This window comes from Cololabis saira, chromosome 7 (assembly GCF_033807715.1).
Source record: "Cololabis saira isolate AMF1-May2022 chromosome 7, fColSai1.1, whole genome shotgun sequence".
NCBI lineage: Eukaryota > Metazoa > Chordata > Actinopteri > Beloniformes > Belonidae > Cololabis > Cololabis saira.
In genome coordinates this window covers 4,479,125-4,498,674 of record NC_084593.1, presented here as the reverse complement: position 1 = coordinate 4,498,674, position 19,550 = coordinate 4,479,125, and the positions used below count along the sequence as shown (strand labels likewise).

The window sequence follows — 19,550 nt, the reverse complement described above, 5'->3', positions numbered from 1 at the left end:
GGGTTGCTGAGCTCGCTCCAGATCAAACGGGGGGATGAGTTTGAGGCACAAAAGCAAAACCAAACCTTCTTCATGTATCACCTTTCAAACGGATATCAACAAACCCGCTCCTCATCCCTTTACTATCCTTTCATTACTTTTTCTTTTTTTCATCTGTGTATTCATCCATTCATTCCAGTGCCTGGCTTCACAACTGTGCTATTGGCTTTTATAAATCAGCTTAAGCAGAAAATCCCCCTCTAAGCTTTGCAGCTTTTGCTCTGGGAGATGATGCAGAAAATACAGATGTGATAGGAATGATGATTGTAAGGAATTGTTCGTGTAAAGAGTTCACTTCATGCCTGGTGAGCGTACTGGAGGTCCAGGTATCTCCTAGGGGGAAACCTTAACGACAAGCCACGGAAATCTGGAGAAAACTTCCATTTCTCAAATGTATTTAATGAAAAGACGGTGCGGGTTAAACCTCGGAGGGAAGAGAATCGACAGTAAGTTAATGTCCAAACGTTTAAAAACTGAGAAGTAGTTCTGAAAAGACTCAGAAATATGTCCTTTAACGGAGAAAAACCCTCTGCAGCGACTGCCTGAATTAATTTATCCCACGCAAAGCTCTTATTGGTGCCGTCACCGTGAGGAACCGGCAGCAGCAGCTGTTGCTACTGGAAACCGCATCACTTGTCCCAATGTCTTGAGTTTGGTTTGATCCGTAGCTGAATATAAAATAAGTCCTCCATAAATAATACAAGACAAAAACAGTAAATACCAGGAACTCAACAGGTTCCACGAGGGAGGACTTGATGCTGAACTAATACAGTCGTGATGCGTTCACTCATTCATTCAGCTGGAGTCACTGTCCTTACGAAGGAACGGAAACACTTAACCCTGGTACTGTGTTTGGGTCAAGGAAGGAGGAAAGGAAGAAGGGAGGAAGGCATAAAGAAAAGAAGGAAGGAAGGTAGGAAATAAGGGAGAAAAGAAGGAAGGAAGGGAGGAAAGAAGGAATGAAGGAAAGAAGAAGGACGGGAAAAAAGAAGGAAGGAAGGAAATAAGGGAGGAAAGAAGGAAGGAAGGAAAGAAGGAAGGAAGGGAGAAAAGAAGGAACGAAGGAAATAAGGGAGGAAAGAAGGAAGGAAGGGAGAAAAGAAGGAAGGAAGGAAAGAAGGAAGAAAGAAAAGAAGGAAGGAAGGAAGGAAGAAAAGAAGGAAGGAATAAAGAAAATAAGGAAAGAAGGAAGAAAGAAAAGAAGGAAGGAAGGGAGGAAAGAAGGAAGGAAGGAATTAAGGAAGAAAGAAAAGAAGGAAGGAAGGAAGGAAGAAAGAAAAGAAGGAAGGAAGGGAGGAAAAAAGGAAGGAAGAAAGGAAAGAAGGAAGAAAGAAAAGAAGGAAGGAAGGAAGGAAGAAAAGAAGGAAGGAATAAAGAAAATAAGGAAAGAAGGAAGAAAGAAAAGAAGGAAGGAAGGGAGGAAAGAAGGAAGGAAGGAATTAAGGAAGAAAGAAAAGAAGGAAGGAAGGAAGGAAGAAAGAAAAGAAGGAAGGAAGGAAGAAAAGAAGGAAGGAAGGGAGAAAAAAAGGGAAAAAGAAGGAAGGAAGGGAGAAAAGAGGAAGGAAAGGAGTAAAGAAGGAAGGAAGGGAGAAAAGAAGGAAGGAAGGAAGGAAGGAAGGAAGGAAGGAAGGAAGGAAGGAAGGAAGGAAGGAAGGAAGGAAGGAAGGAAGGAAGGAAGGAAGGAAGGAAGGAAGGGAGAAAATAAGGAAGGAAGGGAGGAAAGAAGGAAGGAAGGGAGGAAAGAAGGAAGGAAGGGAGGAAAGAAGGAAGGAAGGGAGGAAAGAAGGAAGGAAGGAAGGAAGGAAGGAAGGAACAGGAGAATTAGGTCATTTTGACCCGAAGACAGCACAAAACACTTAAACACTGGGAACAATATTGTGGCAGGGTGGAGCAGCAGCCACTCAGGTGATTGGGCACAGGTGTGCCCAGGTGTGTTGATTGGGCACAGGTGTGAGAGGTTGATGGGGCACAGGTGTGCCCCATCAACCTCTCCACCCTGCCTGCCGTCATAAGAAGTGGCTGCACAGCAGCCAGAGGTCTGGTGAAGGTGCTGGTGTACGCGTACGGGAATAAAAACGTTTCCTGCACTAACCCCTGTGTGCTCTGTCCTGTCGGTCGGCCCCAGTGGCAACGAGCTTGCTACAAATATAAAAGGATGTCAGCGTCGCAATAAGACTCGTAGACTTTAATTCACGTATTAACGGCTGGACTTTAAAAACTTCCTATTCTTCACGGACGTGTCTACGGCTCCTCGCTGCATTCTGCTATTACTTTAGACATTTACTGACGGCTGGAGGACTTTACAGGAGCTGTGGATGGATGTCTGAGGTGGAGGGAGATACATCACAGAGGGCTATTAATGTCTCTTTATAGGCTTTTTATGGCGACTTTCAGTGAGACGGCAATATCAAAATTACAGAAGGATGGCATGTGGAGCTTTTAAGTGGGAAAAAATAAGATCAGATAAACATTTACGCTGGAAACGGTTGCTACGAGTTTGACCTGCTGACCAGGGGTCGGGGTTTATTTCTGTGTTACTGTAATGCTTTAATGAGTTCAGCAGCGCGGCCTGTGACCACAGAATACTATCTGGCCCGGCTGAAGCAGCGCCGGCGTCGTTAACGGGGCCTCGGTGGCCCCTCAGTACGACGGCCAACTTGGCTCGGTGTGTGACGGAGCTCCGCTGAGAGAAGAGAGGGAAGAGAAGAGAGGACGGACGGTCTGTGTCTGTGTGAAACGCTGTGAACCATCGGGGCCCCTGAAACGGCTTCACTCCCGTCTCTGCTCCACTCTACGCTGCGCTGGCCAGAGGCCAGAGGCCCGGGAGGATCCTCAATACAGGCCTTGTTCACGGCTGTAGCCAGAGCTGGAGGTGAGGGGGACGAGGGGGGACGAGAGGGGATGGCATCCCACCCTGATATAAAAACGGTCCAAATCATCCCCCCTGTAAAACTGCCATCCCCCCTTTCCATCCCTTATGTCAGGGCTCGGCAACCCGCAGCTCCTGAAGCTTTTTCAAAAATGTTTTGACCTTTTTTTCTCTTTTTTTTTCTTTTTTTCTTCTTTTTCTTCCTTTTTCATTTCCTTTTTAATCTCGACATTTCGACTTTTTTCTCAAAATATTGACTTTTTTCTCGACATTTTGACTTTTTTCTCGACATTTCGACTTTTTTCTCAAGATTTCGACTTTTTTCTCAACATTTCTACTTTTTTCTCGAAATTTCGACTTTTTTCTCAAAATTTCGACTTTTTTCTCAACATTTCTACTTTTTTCTCGAAATTTTGACTTTTTTCTCAATTTTTTTCTTAACATTCGACTTTTTTCTCAAGATTGTACTTCAACATTAATCTTGACATTTCAACTTTTTTCTCGAAATTTCGACTTTTTTCTCAAAATGTCACCTTTTTTCTCGAAATTTCAACTTTTTTCTCGAAATTTCAACTTTTTTCTCGAAGTGCATAATGAAGAAAAAATCTCCCCCCATTTATAACTAATATAGAAACATGCAGCATGTGTTGCCTTCATTCTAAGGCTTATAAAAGACTTTTCATTTTTTGCGGCTCCAGACAGATTCGTTTTTTGTGTTTTTGGTCCAATATGGCTCTAAAACATTTTAGGTTGCCGACCGCTACCTTATGTCATTTCATCAATGAATGTGGTTTTACTGCTATTTCAACATTTAGAGTCATCACCAGAAAAATAACAGCAGAAAAATAACTTATTTGACAATTTTCACCTGTTTCAAGTAAATTTTCACTTGAAATAAGTAGGAAAATCTGCCAGTGGGACAAGATTTATCTTATGTATCTTATTACAAGAAAAAAATCTTGTTCCACTGGCAGATTTTTCTACTTATTTCAAGTGAAAATCTACTTGAAACAGGTGAAAATTGTTGTTTTTTTCCAATGATGAGTCTTGTTTTAAGTGTAATGAGATTTTTTTACTAAAATGAGACATTTTAACTAGAAATAAGACAAATATTCTTGTTAAGATTGTGAGTTTTTGCAGTGATCCATTTTACTTATCCTGTGAAGGACAGAGTCATATTGATAAGTTCAGAAAAGTGTTTTTTATTGTTGTGTTTTGATGTATTTGATGTAAGCCCAGTGGATATTTAAAGCTTACAGAAGGCTGCATTTAACTGCTGCTATGTCATTCCTGCAGTATTAGCTGCGAGAGCAGGTGACTGGAGGAAAATGCAAATGAAACACAGACATAAACACAGATCTGGGTTAATCATGCGTGAACTCGGAGCTACATGGGAGTTGGTTCTGACAGATAAACAGCAGGAAGGAAGAAGGAGGGGAGGGTGAGAACACACCAACACCCAGTCACAACAGCGTTTAGATACACAAGTAAATATCTCCTCACAAGAGAAGCAGAGACTAAACAGAAGAGCGAGGATAAATGTAACGTTTAATGATGTCAGTCACGTCCTGCCTTCATAGGACACTGACTGCGTTTCCACGCAGCAATAACTACGGTGGCCGAGACCCGCCATTGCTGAAAATTAAAGAAACGCTGCAAATAAAATAAACGCTGCAAATAAAAACAAACGCCGCTGCAAATAAAATAAATGCTGCAAATAAAAGAAACGCTGTTGCAAATAAATAAAAAAACGAAGCAAATAAAAAAGCCACAACGGAAGTGAATTACCAGGGACTATTTTTGCTGATGCACCGGTGTTTTTTACGTGAGAGGAGAAGAAGAAGACGAAGAGGACGTAAGTGAAAAGGAAGAAATAAGAAGAGCGAGGAATAAGAAGAACAACGAACGAGAAAATAAGTGAAAAGGTTAGTGTTCAACGTCGCTACGTGTCGTTTTTAATGTGCAACACCGGTGCATCAGCAAAAATAGTCCCCGGTAATTCACTTCCGTTGTGGCTTTTTTATTTGTGTCGTTTTTTTATTTTATTTGCAGCGGCGTTTCTTTTGCAGCGTTTATTTTATTTGCAGCGGCGTTTGTTTCTGTTTGCAGCGTTTCTTTTATTTTCAGAAATGGCGGGTCTCGGCCACCGTAAATAACCCTTTTAAAACCCGAATATTAGCAATAATCCGAATTTGCACGGCCAAGTAAACACCAATAACCCCTTTGAATAACCCGAATTTGCTCATATTCAGGTTTTTAAAAACCCCAATATGAGCCCTGGGTTACTCCTTTTAAAACCTGAATATTCAGTCATGTAAACGCCAAACAGAATATCCCCATCAAACGGAACAGGAATCTGTTTTCTGCACATGCTCTGTTCACAAGGAATCCTGGTCTTTTGAGTCCAGGAAGTTCTTCTAAACACGGAGAAACACAAGACCAGGAGGAGACTAATCACTTCATAAATGTAATGAAGGATATGAACATTTCTGCATTTGTAGACGGTAGAAAGTACCGGGATAGAAGATTTACAAGAAGGTGAGAGAAAAGTTGAGCGAAGCAGCATTTGTTTTGAATTTGGATACAGGAAGAAGAAGCAGAAATGACGGGAATTATGTCATGATGTTCTCCGTGCGTCGCTCCACTGGGCTTTGATGTAAGCCCAGTGGATATTTAAAGCTTACAGAAGGCTGCATTTAACTGCTGCTATGTCATTCCTGCAGTATTTCTGCAGCTGTTTTGGTCACTGCTATTATTTGTAATATATTATATTATTTGTAAATAAAAAAATTATCTGTCCCCATATGATAAAATCCACCATCCTCCCTGATTCTTTTTTTACAACTCCAGTACTGGTTATATCTAATATGTATCTCATGTAAATAAAGGTTTGGACAGGTGTGCAGGTCATCTGCATTACTGCTTCTCACCAGTAGAGGGCGGCCTCGCAGTCAAGCCCCAGTGCATGTGACAGTGACACACACACACACACACACACACACACACACACACACACACACACACACACACACACACACACACACTGGTAGCTTCAGCAGAGTAAAGAGCATAATGTTATTATACCAGGCTTTTCTGAGCGACTGGACATGAATGTCAGGTTCTATTTCTGCCCCCGGTCTCACACGCAGTGGAAACACCGTCAGGAATCAGGATGATACCGTTTAAATTTAGTGCAGAGAAATATTCTGCTTTGTGTCAGCGCTGCCTGTCCCTGCCGGACTGACGGAGGTGACTGATGACGGGACGGAGCTGACGAGGGAATCACAGCGGGAACCCGAAGACGAGGACTAAGATAAATACTGCAAAGTGGTTGGAAGTAATGGAAAAAAAACTTTCCAGGCAGTTCACTCGTCTTCCTGACAAATAAATTATACAGTGCACACACAGGCTGAATTTGTTGCAAACTGTGCAGCCGGTGCAGCCCGTGTAAACAGTATCAGGGTGGGGGTGGAAGCTGGACGGAGTAAGTGGGGGTCTCACGAAGAAGAGCGACTCGTATCTGGCCGGCTGGGCTGTCATGGGCCAACACAACGCTGAGGCTTTTAAAGTAGACGAGGAGGTGGGGGTTAAAGGAGCATGAGGCAGGATTGAGGCTGGATTTATGAAAAAAATGTGTATATGTTTCAAGTTTTCTAGTAATAATGTCAGATGAAGCGTTCCAAACCCAAAAGAATGATTCCTCTAGCGTATCTCTCCTTTGCCTTGAACAGGCTGTTGCTGCAAAATGTGCTGCAATTCGGTCCCGAATTTCCTGCGCTGTTCTGCGGATGTGACGTCACATGACGCTGCATGTGCGTTCTCCCCGTTCTCCCGTGCCGGCTTCACTGTTGGCTGCAGTACCCCCAACGGCCGTCGTGGTGAAGGGTGGCGCTAGAGAGTCTCATTTCTTAAAAGGAGCCTCAAGCTCCTTTAAGATGTAGCCCAGGACTCGGCAACCCGCGGCTTCAGAGCCGCATGCAGCTCTTTAGCGCTGCCCTAGTGGCTCCTGGAGCTTTTACAAAAATGTTTGATCGTTTTTATTCCTTTTTTTCCTTCTTTTTTCCTTTTTTTCTTTGTTTTTCCTTTCCTTTTTAATCTCGATATTTCGACTTTTTACTCAAAATTTTTACTTTTTTCTCAACATTTCGACTTTTTTCTCGACATTTCGACTTTTTTCTCGAAATTTCGACTTTTTACTCAAAATTTTTACTTTTTTCTCGAAATTTCGACTTTTTACTCAAAATTTTGACTTTTTTCTCAACATTTCGACTTTTTTCTCTACATTTCGCCTTTTGCCTTCATTCTAAGGCTGCAGCTCCAGACATTATTGTTTTTTGTGTTTTTGACCCCTGTTCTAGCCCAACCATCAGTCGTGGAGAAGAGGGACTTCATGAGAAGGGGAAACTTGTGCAGAAAACATCAGCAAATAATCAGGTTTTACATTTTTTAGAGCAGAAATTCAGAATACAAAAAGGCAGTTGATGAATGTAGGAGTTCCAAGCACGTCACTGTGGTTTAACATGGAACTACAAAAATGTGTTTGGACTCAAACATTGAGGAAGAAAAACATCCAATCAGGTTATTTTGACTTCAGACCGGAGGATATCTGACCGAGCCGCTGCTTCTCCGGGCCATTGGTGGACGATGGAATAACTGATTAACTAGTCGGCTGTGACGACTGATAACTGCAAGGTCAAACACGACCTGGACGTCATGCGGCGCTGCAGCGTTTTGCAACAGCACGCGGAGGATGAGGGACCCGGACGGGCGACCTCTCAACACTGCTGACAGGATCTTTTTGGTTTTTGGGACTAAAACGGTTCTGCCCTGATGAATCCTGGCAGAACCCCGGATGATGTTGCTGAATCAACCGGTTCACCTGAATCTGAAACCCGTCCAGCTGATTAGGTCGTTATCTCAGTGATGAGGAACTCCCAGTCCTCCCTCTACTTCCACTCAGATCCTTATTGCTGCTAATAACCAAGTTAAAGCAGCACAGCGTAGGTGTTTCCATGTTGAAATATCTGTTTTAGGAAGTATCGTCCAGTGCAGGGGTCAGCAACCTGCGGCTCTTTAGCGCCGCCGTGGTGGCTCCTGGAGTTTTTTCAAAAAATGTTTGACCTTTTTTTTCCTTTTTTCCTTCTTTTTTTCCTCTTTTTTTTCTTCTTTTTTCCTTTATTTTCCATTTTTTCTCTTTTTTTCTTCCTTTTTCCTTTCCTTTTTAATCTTGACATTTCAACTATTTTCTCGACATTTCGACTTTTTTCTCGAAGTGCATAATGAAAAAAAAAATCTCCCCCCAGTTCTAATTAATATAGATACTTGCAGCATGTGTTGCCTTCATTCTAAGGCTGATACAAGACTTTTCATTTTTTGCAGCTCCAGACATATTTGTTTTTTGTGTTTTTGGTCCAATATGGCTCTAAAACATTTTGTGTTTCCGACCCCTGATCTAGTGTTTTCACCTCTCCTTCCCAAAAACAAAGTCAAAGTAACGTCGGAGTCCCAGCAACGGTCTTCTGGCAACAACTGCTTATCGCTTTATGACACCGTTTCACACATGGATGGCGATGAGATCGGCCCACGCGGCTACAGAGGTCATCGTGGCCGAGGTGGCCAAGAGGCTCAAGGAAGTCGTGAAAGAATGAGCAACAACGGGACAAGAGTAGATCTGTAACGGGACCACGGATCCATCACAGACACGTCCCCTCGTGCAGGAGAAGGACTGATAAAGCCGGTATCTGCTCGGCTGCACTTCCTTGTTGTGCAGACAAAACAAAGACAAGGAGCTTTCTCCAATAGTTACAAGAAAAGTTTCCCGAGGTCCGACAGCCCCGTCTAACCTTCTGCTCCAGCTGTGTTTGATCAACATCTTCTCTGAACTTTTCAGTCCTACACCTAAATTTTACAATTTTCAATTTACAAAAGAAATTTGTAAGAATAGCTACTTCTGCCTCCTATTTGGCCCCATCTGCCCCTTTGTTTAAAAAATTAAATTTATTATCCATCTATGATATTAACGTACTTCAATCATGTGCTTTCATTTACAAATGCACTTATCTTGCAAATATGCTTCCAAGTACTTTCAAAGATTTTTTTAAGACCAATTCGCAAATTCATAAGTATAATACCAGACAATTTGAGGATCTCCATTCTTCATTCAGTCGTACCAATAGCAGTCAGTTCTCCATCAAAGACAGAGGTGCCTCACTCTGGAACTCTCATATACTTATTGCAAAATCTTCACTGTCTATTAGTAGTTTTAAACAGAGATTGAAGACCAGCCTTATTGACCAAGCGTCTAGAAGTGCTTCCACTTAATGTGGACTCACTTCTGCACGTGCACACCGAGAAATTGTCTGTTTATATCCATCTTTTTTGAATGCTGGTTTTTTTTTTGTTTGTTTTTTTTGTTCTTGCTATTATTTCAATACAATCTATTTTTCCTGGTGAGAACTTTGAATAAGCCCATTTAGGGCTTCCTTTCTCACCTGCACATATTTTCATGTTTTTTTATGTTCATTTAAACTTTTGTACCGTTTTTTTTATGTTGTGCAAATAAACAAATCAAATCAAATAAATTTTGCACGTTCCCGTGAGGGTAGTGGTGTCCCAATTCCTCTTTGCATGTACGGCTAGTGGACATAACGAGGGCTAGTGGACGTAACGAGGGCTAGTGGACATAACGAGGGCTAGTGGACATAACGAGGGCTAGTGGACATAACGAGGGCTAGTGGACATAACGAGGGCTAGTGGACATAACGAGGGCTAGTGCACATAACGAGGGCTAGTGGACATAACGAGGGCTAGTGGACATAACGAGGGCTAGTGGACATAATGAGGGCTAGTGGACATAACGAGGGCTAGTGCACATAACGAGGGCTAGTGGACATAACGAGGGCTAGTGGACATAACGAGGGCTAGTGGACATAACGAGGGCTAGTGGACATAACGAGGGCTAGTGGACATAACGAGGGCTAGTGGACATAACGAGGGCTAGTGGACATAACGAGGGCTAGTGTGTATGAATCTAGCCCTTCACAGTGAGGGATTTCAGATTCTGACTCACCGACCGAGGGCTAGAGAAATTTCCCAGAATGCTTTACGTCATCATTTGCAGACTGAATCAAACAAAAAAACATAGCGGACATTTCTAATTTTTAGTGAATAAAATCAATATTTCGAGTTAGTTTCTGCATAAAAATGCATTTTGATTACATTTCTAGAGAGAAATATATATTTTACTTTCATAATATTCACTCAGTGAATGTACATAATCACTCGCTTGCTCGTTGTTGCGAAGATCTCGCCAGAATAAAGGCTGATTTATGGTTCCGCGTTACACCAACGCAGAGCCTACGGCGTAGGTTACACGGCGACGCGCGCCTTATGCCGTAGGCTCTGCGTCGATTTAACGCAGAACCATAAATCATCTCCCGAGCCGGCGGCTCTTCTCATCCCCGAAAACATCGGAGCAAATTTCTTACCAGGCGTTATTTGGATAAACTGAGCCCAGGTTGGGGATCTTAACGGTTACTTTTACACCTGAAAAAATATTAAAACTTAATAAAGTGTTATATTAACAGCGCTACAGCTGAAATTAAAACAGCTTTTATCTCTGGGCTTCCTGATATGGTGTGACGTTTGTGCAAACGTAACTACGCAGTCGCTTACGTACCCGAACGTAAACCACGCAGTGACGTAGCAAGTGGTGTCCCAATCCCTAGGGAACATTACAAGGACCCTAAAGTCTGTGGCTTCATTTTTAGAGCTAGTGGTAGAAAGTAGGGGGGGATTGGGTCTTCCCATCCCAAATATCTGTATTAGTCATTCAGTAAAAGACCGGATTAACTTGTTTTAAAAACATTACCATCTCTTTTCTTCCCCCCTGATGCTCAGTGATTCTCACTAACTGTTGATTCCCCTGAATGTTGCTCAACACCCCGGCCTTCATTTAAGAGCCAATAAATCCCGCAGACAAACCTGTTTTATAGTCCGGCTCGGTGCGTAATTGCAAAAAGAAAACGCGTTGGCAGAGCAACTTGGTGAATATTTACGCTGTAGGAATCCAGCCGTCCGCCGTGACTCACGGCCCAAACAATGGCGTCTTTGTGGGTCCAACTAAATCAGAGCCAGAGAACCCTGGAAGAACAGGCCTTACTTCTGTGAAATTTAAGTCAAATTAAGGAACCGGGGTGGTTCCTTAATTTGATGGTGACAAGTGCATTAGGGCCACATTACAGCGGTAATCATAAGTCATTTATTGCAGGGAAAATAGCTTCCTGCTTCAATTAAGCTCCAGAGGAGGCACAGGCCTGCATTCTTCTGACAGCAGAGCAAACGGAGAGGAAAATAGGCCACAATATCCACACGGGGAGGGGGATCAGGTACATGCAGACGCTGATAACGGGAGAGACAGAAAAACAAGGTTTGTTCCTAGAAATGTGATTCGGGGAAGGATGGAGGGGCCGGGGAGAGGAATCCAGCAGCTCGGTGTGAACGGGACGACGGGCGACGGCTCCAGAACAAGCAGACGGTGTCTCCTTCTTATCAAACTCTATTCTCATCTTAAAAATACTTTTTTGACTACAATTCCTCTCACGAGGTCCGGGATCACATGTTTAAAGGAAGGAGTTTTAGGCCCAGTCCCAATCCCCCCTAGTCCTAGTTTTCAGTCCTACCCCTAAATGTTGTGCGTTCCCGTGAGGGTAGTGGTGTCCTAATTCCTCTTTGCATGTAGGGCTAGTGGACATAACGAGGGCTAGTGTGTATTAGGGCTGTTCGATTAATCGATTTTAAATCGTAATCGCGATTATGTAATTAGAACGATGTTAAAACGTTAAAATCGTAAAATCGATTTTTCACTTTTTTTTTTTTTATTATTTTTTTTTTAACCTTGTCTGCACACATATTAATGATTGATGGAAATACCTCTCAATACCTGCGACAAGTGCCCCATGGGAGAGGCTCTTTAGTGTAGGAGGGGGGTTGTAACCATGGTGATATACTAACATGCCACCGCTAGACCGGCTCGTGTTCCTTTGCAAAAAACTTGCAAATGTGAACAGAAAATGTAATGAGTGACATTACACACCTCTACCTCCTTCATGGGTTGATTATTATTTAGCATGCAAAGACCCAGTTTAGTTTAATTAGAAAATGTCTTGTTTTATTTAATTAGAAATATAACTTACTGTATGTTTGCAAGTGCTGATTTGCTGATTTAGTTTTGCACTTTATTCATTCATTTTTGGTTTAATAAGAGCAAAGTTGGCACTTAAAGCCCAATGGGGCAAATGTTCAATAAAAAAACAGCATATTTGAAATCATTTCTTTGCCTTTTGTCAATTCACAAAATAATCGGATTTTGAGAGAAAAAAATCGAGATTTTATTTTTGGGCAAAATCGAACAGCCCTAGTGTGTATGAATCTAGATCTGACTCGCTGACCGAGGGCCAGAGAAAATTTCCCAGAATGCTTTACGTCATCATTTGCAGACTGAATCAAACAAAAAAACATGGCGGACATTTCTCATTTTTAGTGAATAAAATCCATATTTTGAGTTAGTTTCTGCATAAAAATGCGTTTTGATTACATTTCTAGCGAGAAATATATATTTTACTTTCAGAATATTCATTCAGTGAATGTATATAATCACTCGCTTGCCCGTTGTTGCGAAGTCTTTTCAGATCTCGCCAGAATAAAGGCTGATTTATGGTTCCGTGTTACACCAACGCAGAGCCTACGCCGTACGGTGCGCATCACCGCGTATCCTACGGCGTAGGTTCTGCGTCGATTTAACACAGAACCATAAATCAGCTCCCGAGCCGGCGGCTCTTCTCATCCCCCGAAAACATCGGATCAAATTTCTTAACAGACGTTATTTGGATAAACTGAGCCCCGGTTGGGGATCTTTACGGTTACTTTTACGCCTGAAAAAATATTAAAACTTAATAAAGTGGCATATTAACAGCGCTACAGCTGAAATTAAAACAGCTTTTAGCTCTGGGCTTCCTGATATGGTGTGACGTTTGTGCAAACGTAACTACGCAGTCGCTTACGTACCCGAACGTAAACCACGCAGTGACGTAGCAAGTGGTGTCCCAATCCCTAGGGAACATTAGAAGGACCTACGTCTGTGGCTTCATTTTTAGGGCTAGTGGTAGAAAGTAGGGGGAGGGTTGGGATTGGCCCTTAATATTCAGAAAAGCCCGTCCTAATTCCATCCATCGCAAAGCCAAAGTGGTTGGGATTAGTTAGGTCTTAAACTGCCACACCCCATTTTCTTGACTTTTTTGTGCTCATACGGGAATGAATCTCGTGTTTCGTCTTCCTCCCTTTTCCTGTAAAGTTTTCATTATTTGGGGGAGATTTTCTTCATCATAACTGGCAACGGTTTCAGGGGTTTCCACCTTCATTCCTTCAGTCCTGGAAGCAGAACACGGGGATGAAAGACCAGCTCCTCTGCCTCGGCGGTTACGCCGCTTTTCCTGGAGTTTCAGGCAGACTTTGAAACCTGGCGGGCCATCGCGCCCGAACATCAAGGTTAGCAAACGCAATGCAGATTAGAGCGGCGGGAAGAAAGCGAGAGGCAGCGCGAGAGAAAAGAAAGAGGCAGAGAGACGGCGGCTTCGGGGAGAAGCGGCGGATGCCGTTTGAAGCAGAATTTAAAGGATTCACTTCAACAGGCGTCACTTTCTGAGCTGAAAGAGACTTTTGATTTTCAGAGCGTTGGGGAAAAAGAAACATGAGGGTATTGGAAGTTCTTAAACGGGGTAAATGTTGAGATAAGTGAAAAGAGGAGTTCTCCAGCAATGCAAATGAAAGCAGGTCTTCTGGTTATTCACCTCTGATTTATTAACGGGGCTCAAAGCAACAAGAAATTAATTGCACCGGCTCTTATGTTGGATATGCACGCTCTGATTCTGCAGGGCGGGTTGAGATTGAGCTCGTCATCGCCAATGTTGCTACAGGACTGTCTCAGAAAATTAGAATATTGTGATAAAGTTCTTTATTTTCTGTAATGCAATTAAAAAAACAAAAATGTCATACATTCTGGATTCATTACAAATCAACTGAAATATTGCAAGCCTTTTATTATTTTAATATTGCTGATTATGGCTTACAATTTAAGATTAAGATTCCCAGAATATTCTAATTTTTTGAGATAGGATATTTGAGTTCTCTTAAGCTGAAGAAAGAATATTTGTCTTATTTCTAGTTAAAATGTCTCATTTTAGTAAAAAGAATATCATTACACTTAAAACAAGACTCATCACTGGAAAAAACAACGATTTTCACCTGTTTCAAGTAGATTTTCACTTGAAATAAGTAGAAAAATCTGCCAGTGGAACAAGATTGTTTTGCTTGTAATAAGAAGATAAATCTTGTCCCACTGGCAGATTTTTCTACTTATTTCAAGTGAAAATTTACTTGAAACAGGTGAAAATTGTCAAAGCTATTTCTTATTTTTTATTAATTTTAATTAATTTTATTATTTTATTGATTTAATTTGCCTGAAGATGATTATTTTGTACTTTTGTCTGTTTAAATGGTTGTGTTAAAAAAATAAATCAGACGTTACTCAACAGTTACTCAGTACTTGAGTAGTTTTTTCACCAAGTACTTTTCTAATTTTACTCTACTTTAAAGTAATTATTCGGATGAATACTTTTTACTTCTCCTTGAGTCATATTATTCTGTCATATTTACTTGAGTACAGTTTCTGGCTCCTCTACCAGCTCTGCCTGTATCTCTGTGATATATAATAATAATAATACGGTTCTTACCAGAGACGGGTCCTCTGCTTCGGCCCCCGGGGACTGACGGAAGTCGTGGGAGCTGAGAGGAAGACTGTCGTCGTCGTCGTCATGGTGACCGGGCTCCTCCTCCAGGGCGGGGAACACGGACAGCCCGCCCACCTCGGCGTCCACCATGCCGTCCAGACTGTCCGTCAGGGCGGCCAGCAGGGCCGCATTCTCCTCTTCTATCTGCAGGGACGGAGAGAAACACCAAACACATCATTTTTAAAGTTGCATGTGTTGAAATTCTGGGACATTGTCAAACTAAAAACTCTACAAATCATATTCAAAGCCAGAACTGATTCTTCCTTTTTCCCTTCCTTTTTAATCTCGACATTTCAACTTTTTTCTCGACATTTCGACTTTTTTCTCGAGATTGTACTTCAACATTAATCTCGACATTTCAACTTTTTTCTCGAAATTTTGACTTTTTTCTTGACATTTCGACTTTTTTAATCAACATTTCGACTTTTTTCTCGACATTTCGATTTTTTTCTCAACATTTCAACTTTTTTCTCAAGATTGTACTTCAACATTAATCTTGAAATTTCGACTTTTTTCTCAAAATGTTCTTTTTTCTCGACATTTCGACTTTGTTCTCGAAGTGCATAATGAAAAAAAAATTATAACTAATATAGAAACATGCAGCATGTGTTGTCTTCATTCTAAGGCTGATACAAGACTTTTCATTTTTTGCGGCTCCAGACATATTCGTTTTTTGTGTTTTTAGAATAAAGTCGTAATATTACGAGAATAAAGTCGTAAAATTACGAGAATTAAGTCGTAAAATTACGAGAATAAACCGTAATATTACGAGAATAAAGTCGTAAAATTATGAGAATAAAGTTGTAAAATTACAAGATTAAAGTCAAATTGTTGTGAGAATAAAGTCGTAATATTACGCCTTTATTCTCATAGTATTATGACTTTATTCTCGTAATTTTACGACTTTATTCTCGTAATTTCCCATTTTTTTTTGTCTTAGTTTGGCCCTAATACTCTTAATAGTATTATGTTTTTGTTGTTGTTGCTTTTCTTCTATATGATTTGAATTTGTTTTAAAATTGTATATTTTTCCCTTATGTGTTCGAAATAAACAATTCAATCAATCAATCAAGACGTGAGGTGATTAAATACGGGAGGATGCAGGAGCGTGGAGGTTTGACGGTTCAGTAACTGTCTCAGGTGTCAGAACTGGAGTTTAACATGAGTGAAGAGTTCAGAACGTTATCCGGTTTATCTGAACTCCTGCAGGAGTCGGGGGAACGAGGGAACGAGGGAACGAGGGAACGAGGGAACAAGGGAACGAGGGAACGAGGGAACGAGGGGACGAGGGAACAAGGGAACAAGGGAACGAGGGAACGAGGGAACAAGGGAACGAGGGAACGAGGGAACGAGGGGACGAGGGAACGAGGGAATGAGGGAAGCACCAACCTGCAAACCGTGACACATTAGACATATTAGTCTCCCAGCAGTTTTGATTTACTTTCTCACGACGGTCACACAATGTTAACGCCGTACTTAAACATGAAGCTGGAAGAAACCTTTCAGAGTCTGGAGACATGTGCACATTTTTATTCTCACTGTTGTACAAATCTACAACAAAGCGCTTAAATCAACTTAATCAAAAATATCTTGAATCAAGTCAGTGAGTTGAGAACATATTTGACTGATGACTAATGTTTAAAGGCAGAAATAACAACATTTTCTGAACTTTTATGAATGATGAGAACCATTCCTCCTTAAAATAATTACTTTTTAGCGCTGAGATCATTTTAAAAGCGCGGCTGTTTCATCGAGTCGCACAGCAGATAATAAACGGATCTCTGTGGAGGCACGACAACATTCAGACGGATTCAGACATTATTTTCAAGCTTCACGTCACATATGGAAGCATCAGATTCTTGAATGCTTTGCCACCCATCTATATCCTGAAATACTGGTTTAATCTGCTGTCACTAAAGTAATGACTCATCGTAATGCACTCCCAGAAATCTGAAATAAAAGATTTTATCCAACAGTCATTAAGTAGAAGCTATACAGGACTGTCTCAGAAAATTAGAATATTGTGATAAAGTTCTTTATTTTCTGTAATGCAATTAAAAAAAACAAAAATGTCAGACATTCTTAAGAAAACTCAAATATCCTATCTCAAGAAATTAGAATATTAATCTTAATCTTAAACTGTAAACCATAATCAGCAATATTAAAATAATAAAAGGCTTGCAATATTTCAGTTGATTTGTAATGAATCCAGAATGTATGACATTTTTGTTTTTTTAATTGCATTATAAGAGCTTTATCACAATATTCTAATTTTCTGAGACAGTCCTGTAAATGACACTGAATTTAGAATAAATACACATTTCTTGTATTTTTTCCAGGTTAAACTTTGATAAAGATTGGAACCAAAGCTGTTCTCGGCTGCAGGACCTGTGGCTTTATTTCTGCTTTATTATTCCTCTGTCTCAGGGTTTCTGCAGCTCCTACGAGTCGGTACAAGAAAGCTGCAATTCATGTTTCATAAAGTCCCTGAAACCCTTGATGAACTCCATTTCTCATTGAAGTATGCCCCTTTTTCTAGCTTCAAAGTCTGTGTTCTGCGTTCATTTCTCTCCATCTCCCAAATCTGCCTGTTCTACAGTTTCTACAGACATTTTTGTTTTTTTAATTGCATTACAGAAAATAAAGTACTTTATCACAATATTCTAATTTTCCTGTACAGTAACCTGAGTGATGGACTGCAGTTTTTAAATTCATCAGACCTTTTTTTCTTTAAAGCTCATTATTACCCAGAAGGCCTTTACCTGTTTTAACAGCGCGATCACACGTTCAAAGACGCTCGATATAAAGCTGATGATCTTAACGGAGGAATTAAAAAGACTCCCGAGATAAGCATCAGTGAGTTTGATAGAAACAGACGTGATATCATAAAGACAAAAGGAAGTTAAGGAACTCCTGCAGGAAAATACGGTACCACTAGTTTTTGAGAATCTTCTTTCTGCCATTTTGTATTGAAGAAAAGTCGTAATTAAGGTAAGATTAAGATTCCCAGAATATTCTAATTTTTTTAGATAGGATATTTGAGTTTTCTTAAGCTGATCATGATCAGGAATATTAAAATAATAAAAGGTTTGCAATATTTCAGTTGATTTGTAATGAATCCAGAATGTATGACATTTTTGCATTACAGAAAATAAAGGACTTTATCACAATATTCTAATTTTCTGAGACAGTCCTGTATATAATTTAGATGTATAAACACACACCACTAAGTTTCCTAACTCTCCACAGTCTCAGTTAAAGTGTTAAAGTTAAAGTGAGTCTCACACAAACGCGATCGATACTCCAAACACGGGCTGAAAATCTGACGTCTTACTGTAAATAAGTGGCGTATTGACGGAGACGGAGACGGAGACGGAGACGGAGACGGAGACGGAGACGGAGACGGAGACGGAGACGGAGACGGAGACGCAGCGGCCTCATCCGTCTCTTATCAGTCTATCCATTACTAACATTATAATCAGCTGCAGCCCGACTGTCTGAGCCGCCGTACCGGTGGATCAATAGAATATTGGCTAGAATATAATATAGCCCAGGAAGGTGGAGGTCGGTGGGTGTAGAGCAGTAGAAAGAGCTATAGAAAGCTGAGGACGACGTGTCCTGGTGTCATTGTGAGCTCGGTGGAGGTGAATTACAGGACACGGGGAGGAAACATCACTAATACACGACAGAACTTCACGGTAGAAAGAAAAGCATGTTATAAAAGAGAGAAACACTCCAGCAGGGAAGTCAATGAAGGCTGAGCAGAGAAATAATATAAATATAAAAGGAGATGAAGAGAGAGCAGGACGTGATAAGCGGAAGTGAAATTTACTTTTTTTTTAATTATTCCACTTTGTCTAAGAAAAGACGTTCATTCCGGCCTCTCTTTCCATCTAGATCAGGGATCAGCAACCCGCGGATCTAGAGCTGCATGCGGCTCTTTAGCGCCGCCCTAGTGGCTTCTGGAGTTTTTTTTTTATGTTTGACCTTCTTTTTTTTTCTTTTTTCCTTTTTTTCTTTTTTTCTTCCTTTTTCCTTTCCTTTTTAATTTCGACATTTCAACTTTTTTCTCGAAATTTCAACTTTTCTCGACATTTCGACTTTTTTCAAGAAATTTTGACTTTTTTCTCAACATTTCGACTTTTTTCTCAAGATTGTACTTCAACATTAATCTTGACATTTTTACTTTTTTCTCGAAATTTTTCACTTTTTTCTCGCCATTTTCGACTTCTTTCTCGAAGTGCATAATGAAAAAATAAATCTCCCCCAGTCCTAACTGGGGGACTAATATAACTAATATAGAAACATGCAGCATGTGTTGTCTTAATACTAAGGCTGATACAAAACTTTTCATTTTTTGCGGCTCCAGACATATTTGTTTTTTGTGTTTTTGGTCCAATATGGCTCTAAAACATTTTGTGTTGCCAACCCCTGATCTAGATAATGCTTTTATAACATAAACAGTTCCCGTTTGCGTCCAACTCCGAGTCCGTCGTTAGACACCAACTCTGCCTTTAAGCTTTAAGCTTTGTGCCAAAAGGCAAAAGGCAAACAGTCACTCTGCGTCGGCTCACGGGGATCAAACGTAAAGAGGAGACTCCGAGTGCAGAGACGGAAGTGTTTACTTCACCTGCATTCCCAGCATGCTTTGCCTGTCTCCATTTGGGCAACACTGTGTGCTGCAGAATCACAGCATCGCAGCAATTTCCACCGGCTGAGCAGCGTTACGTGAGCAATGATCTGGACGCCGGTGCTATTTTATCTTTCTGTTCTCTTTCTTTCCTTCAGGTGCACTC

At 41.0% G+C, this 19,550-nt stretch overlaps 1 protein-coding gene across 1 annotated transcript in view; it reads right to left on the bottom strand.

Annotated features, from left to right (window-relative positions):
* Window positions 1-19,550, bottom strand: part of ppargc1b (peroxisome proliferator-activated receptor gamma, coactivator 1 beta) — a 137,791-nt gene that overhangs the window by 22,384 nt on the left and 95,857 nt on the right. The window contains exon 3 of the mRNA XM_061724749.1: window positions 14,698-14,898. Within this exon, the coding sequence (XP_061580733.1) occupies window positions 14,698-14,898 (201 nt within the window). The remainder of the gene's footprint in view (window positions 1-14,697; window positions 14,899-19,550) is intronic.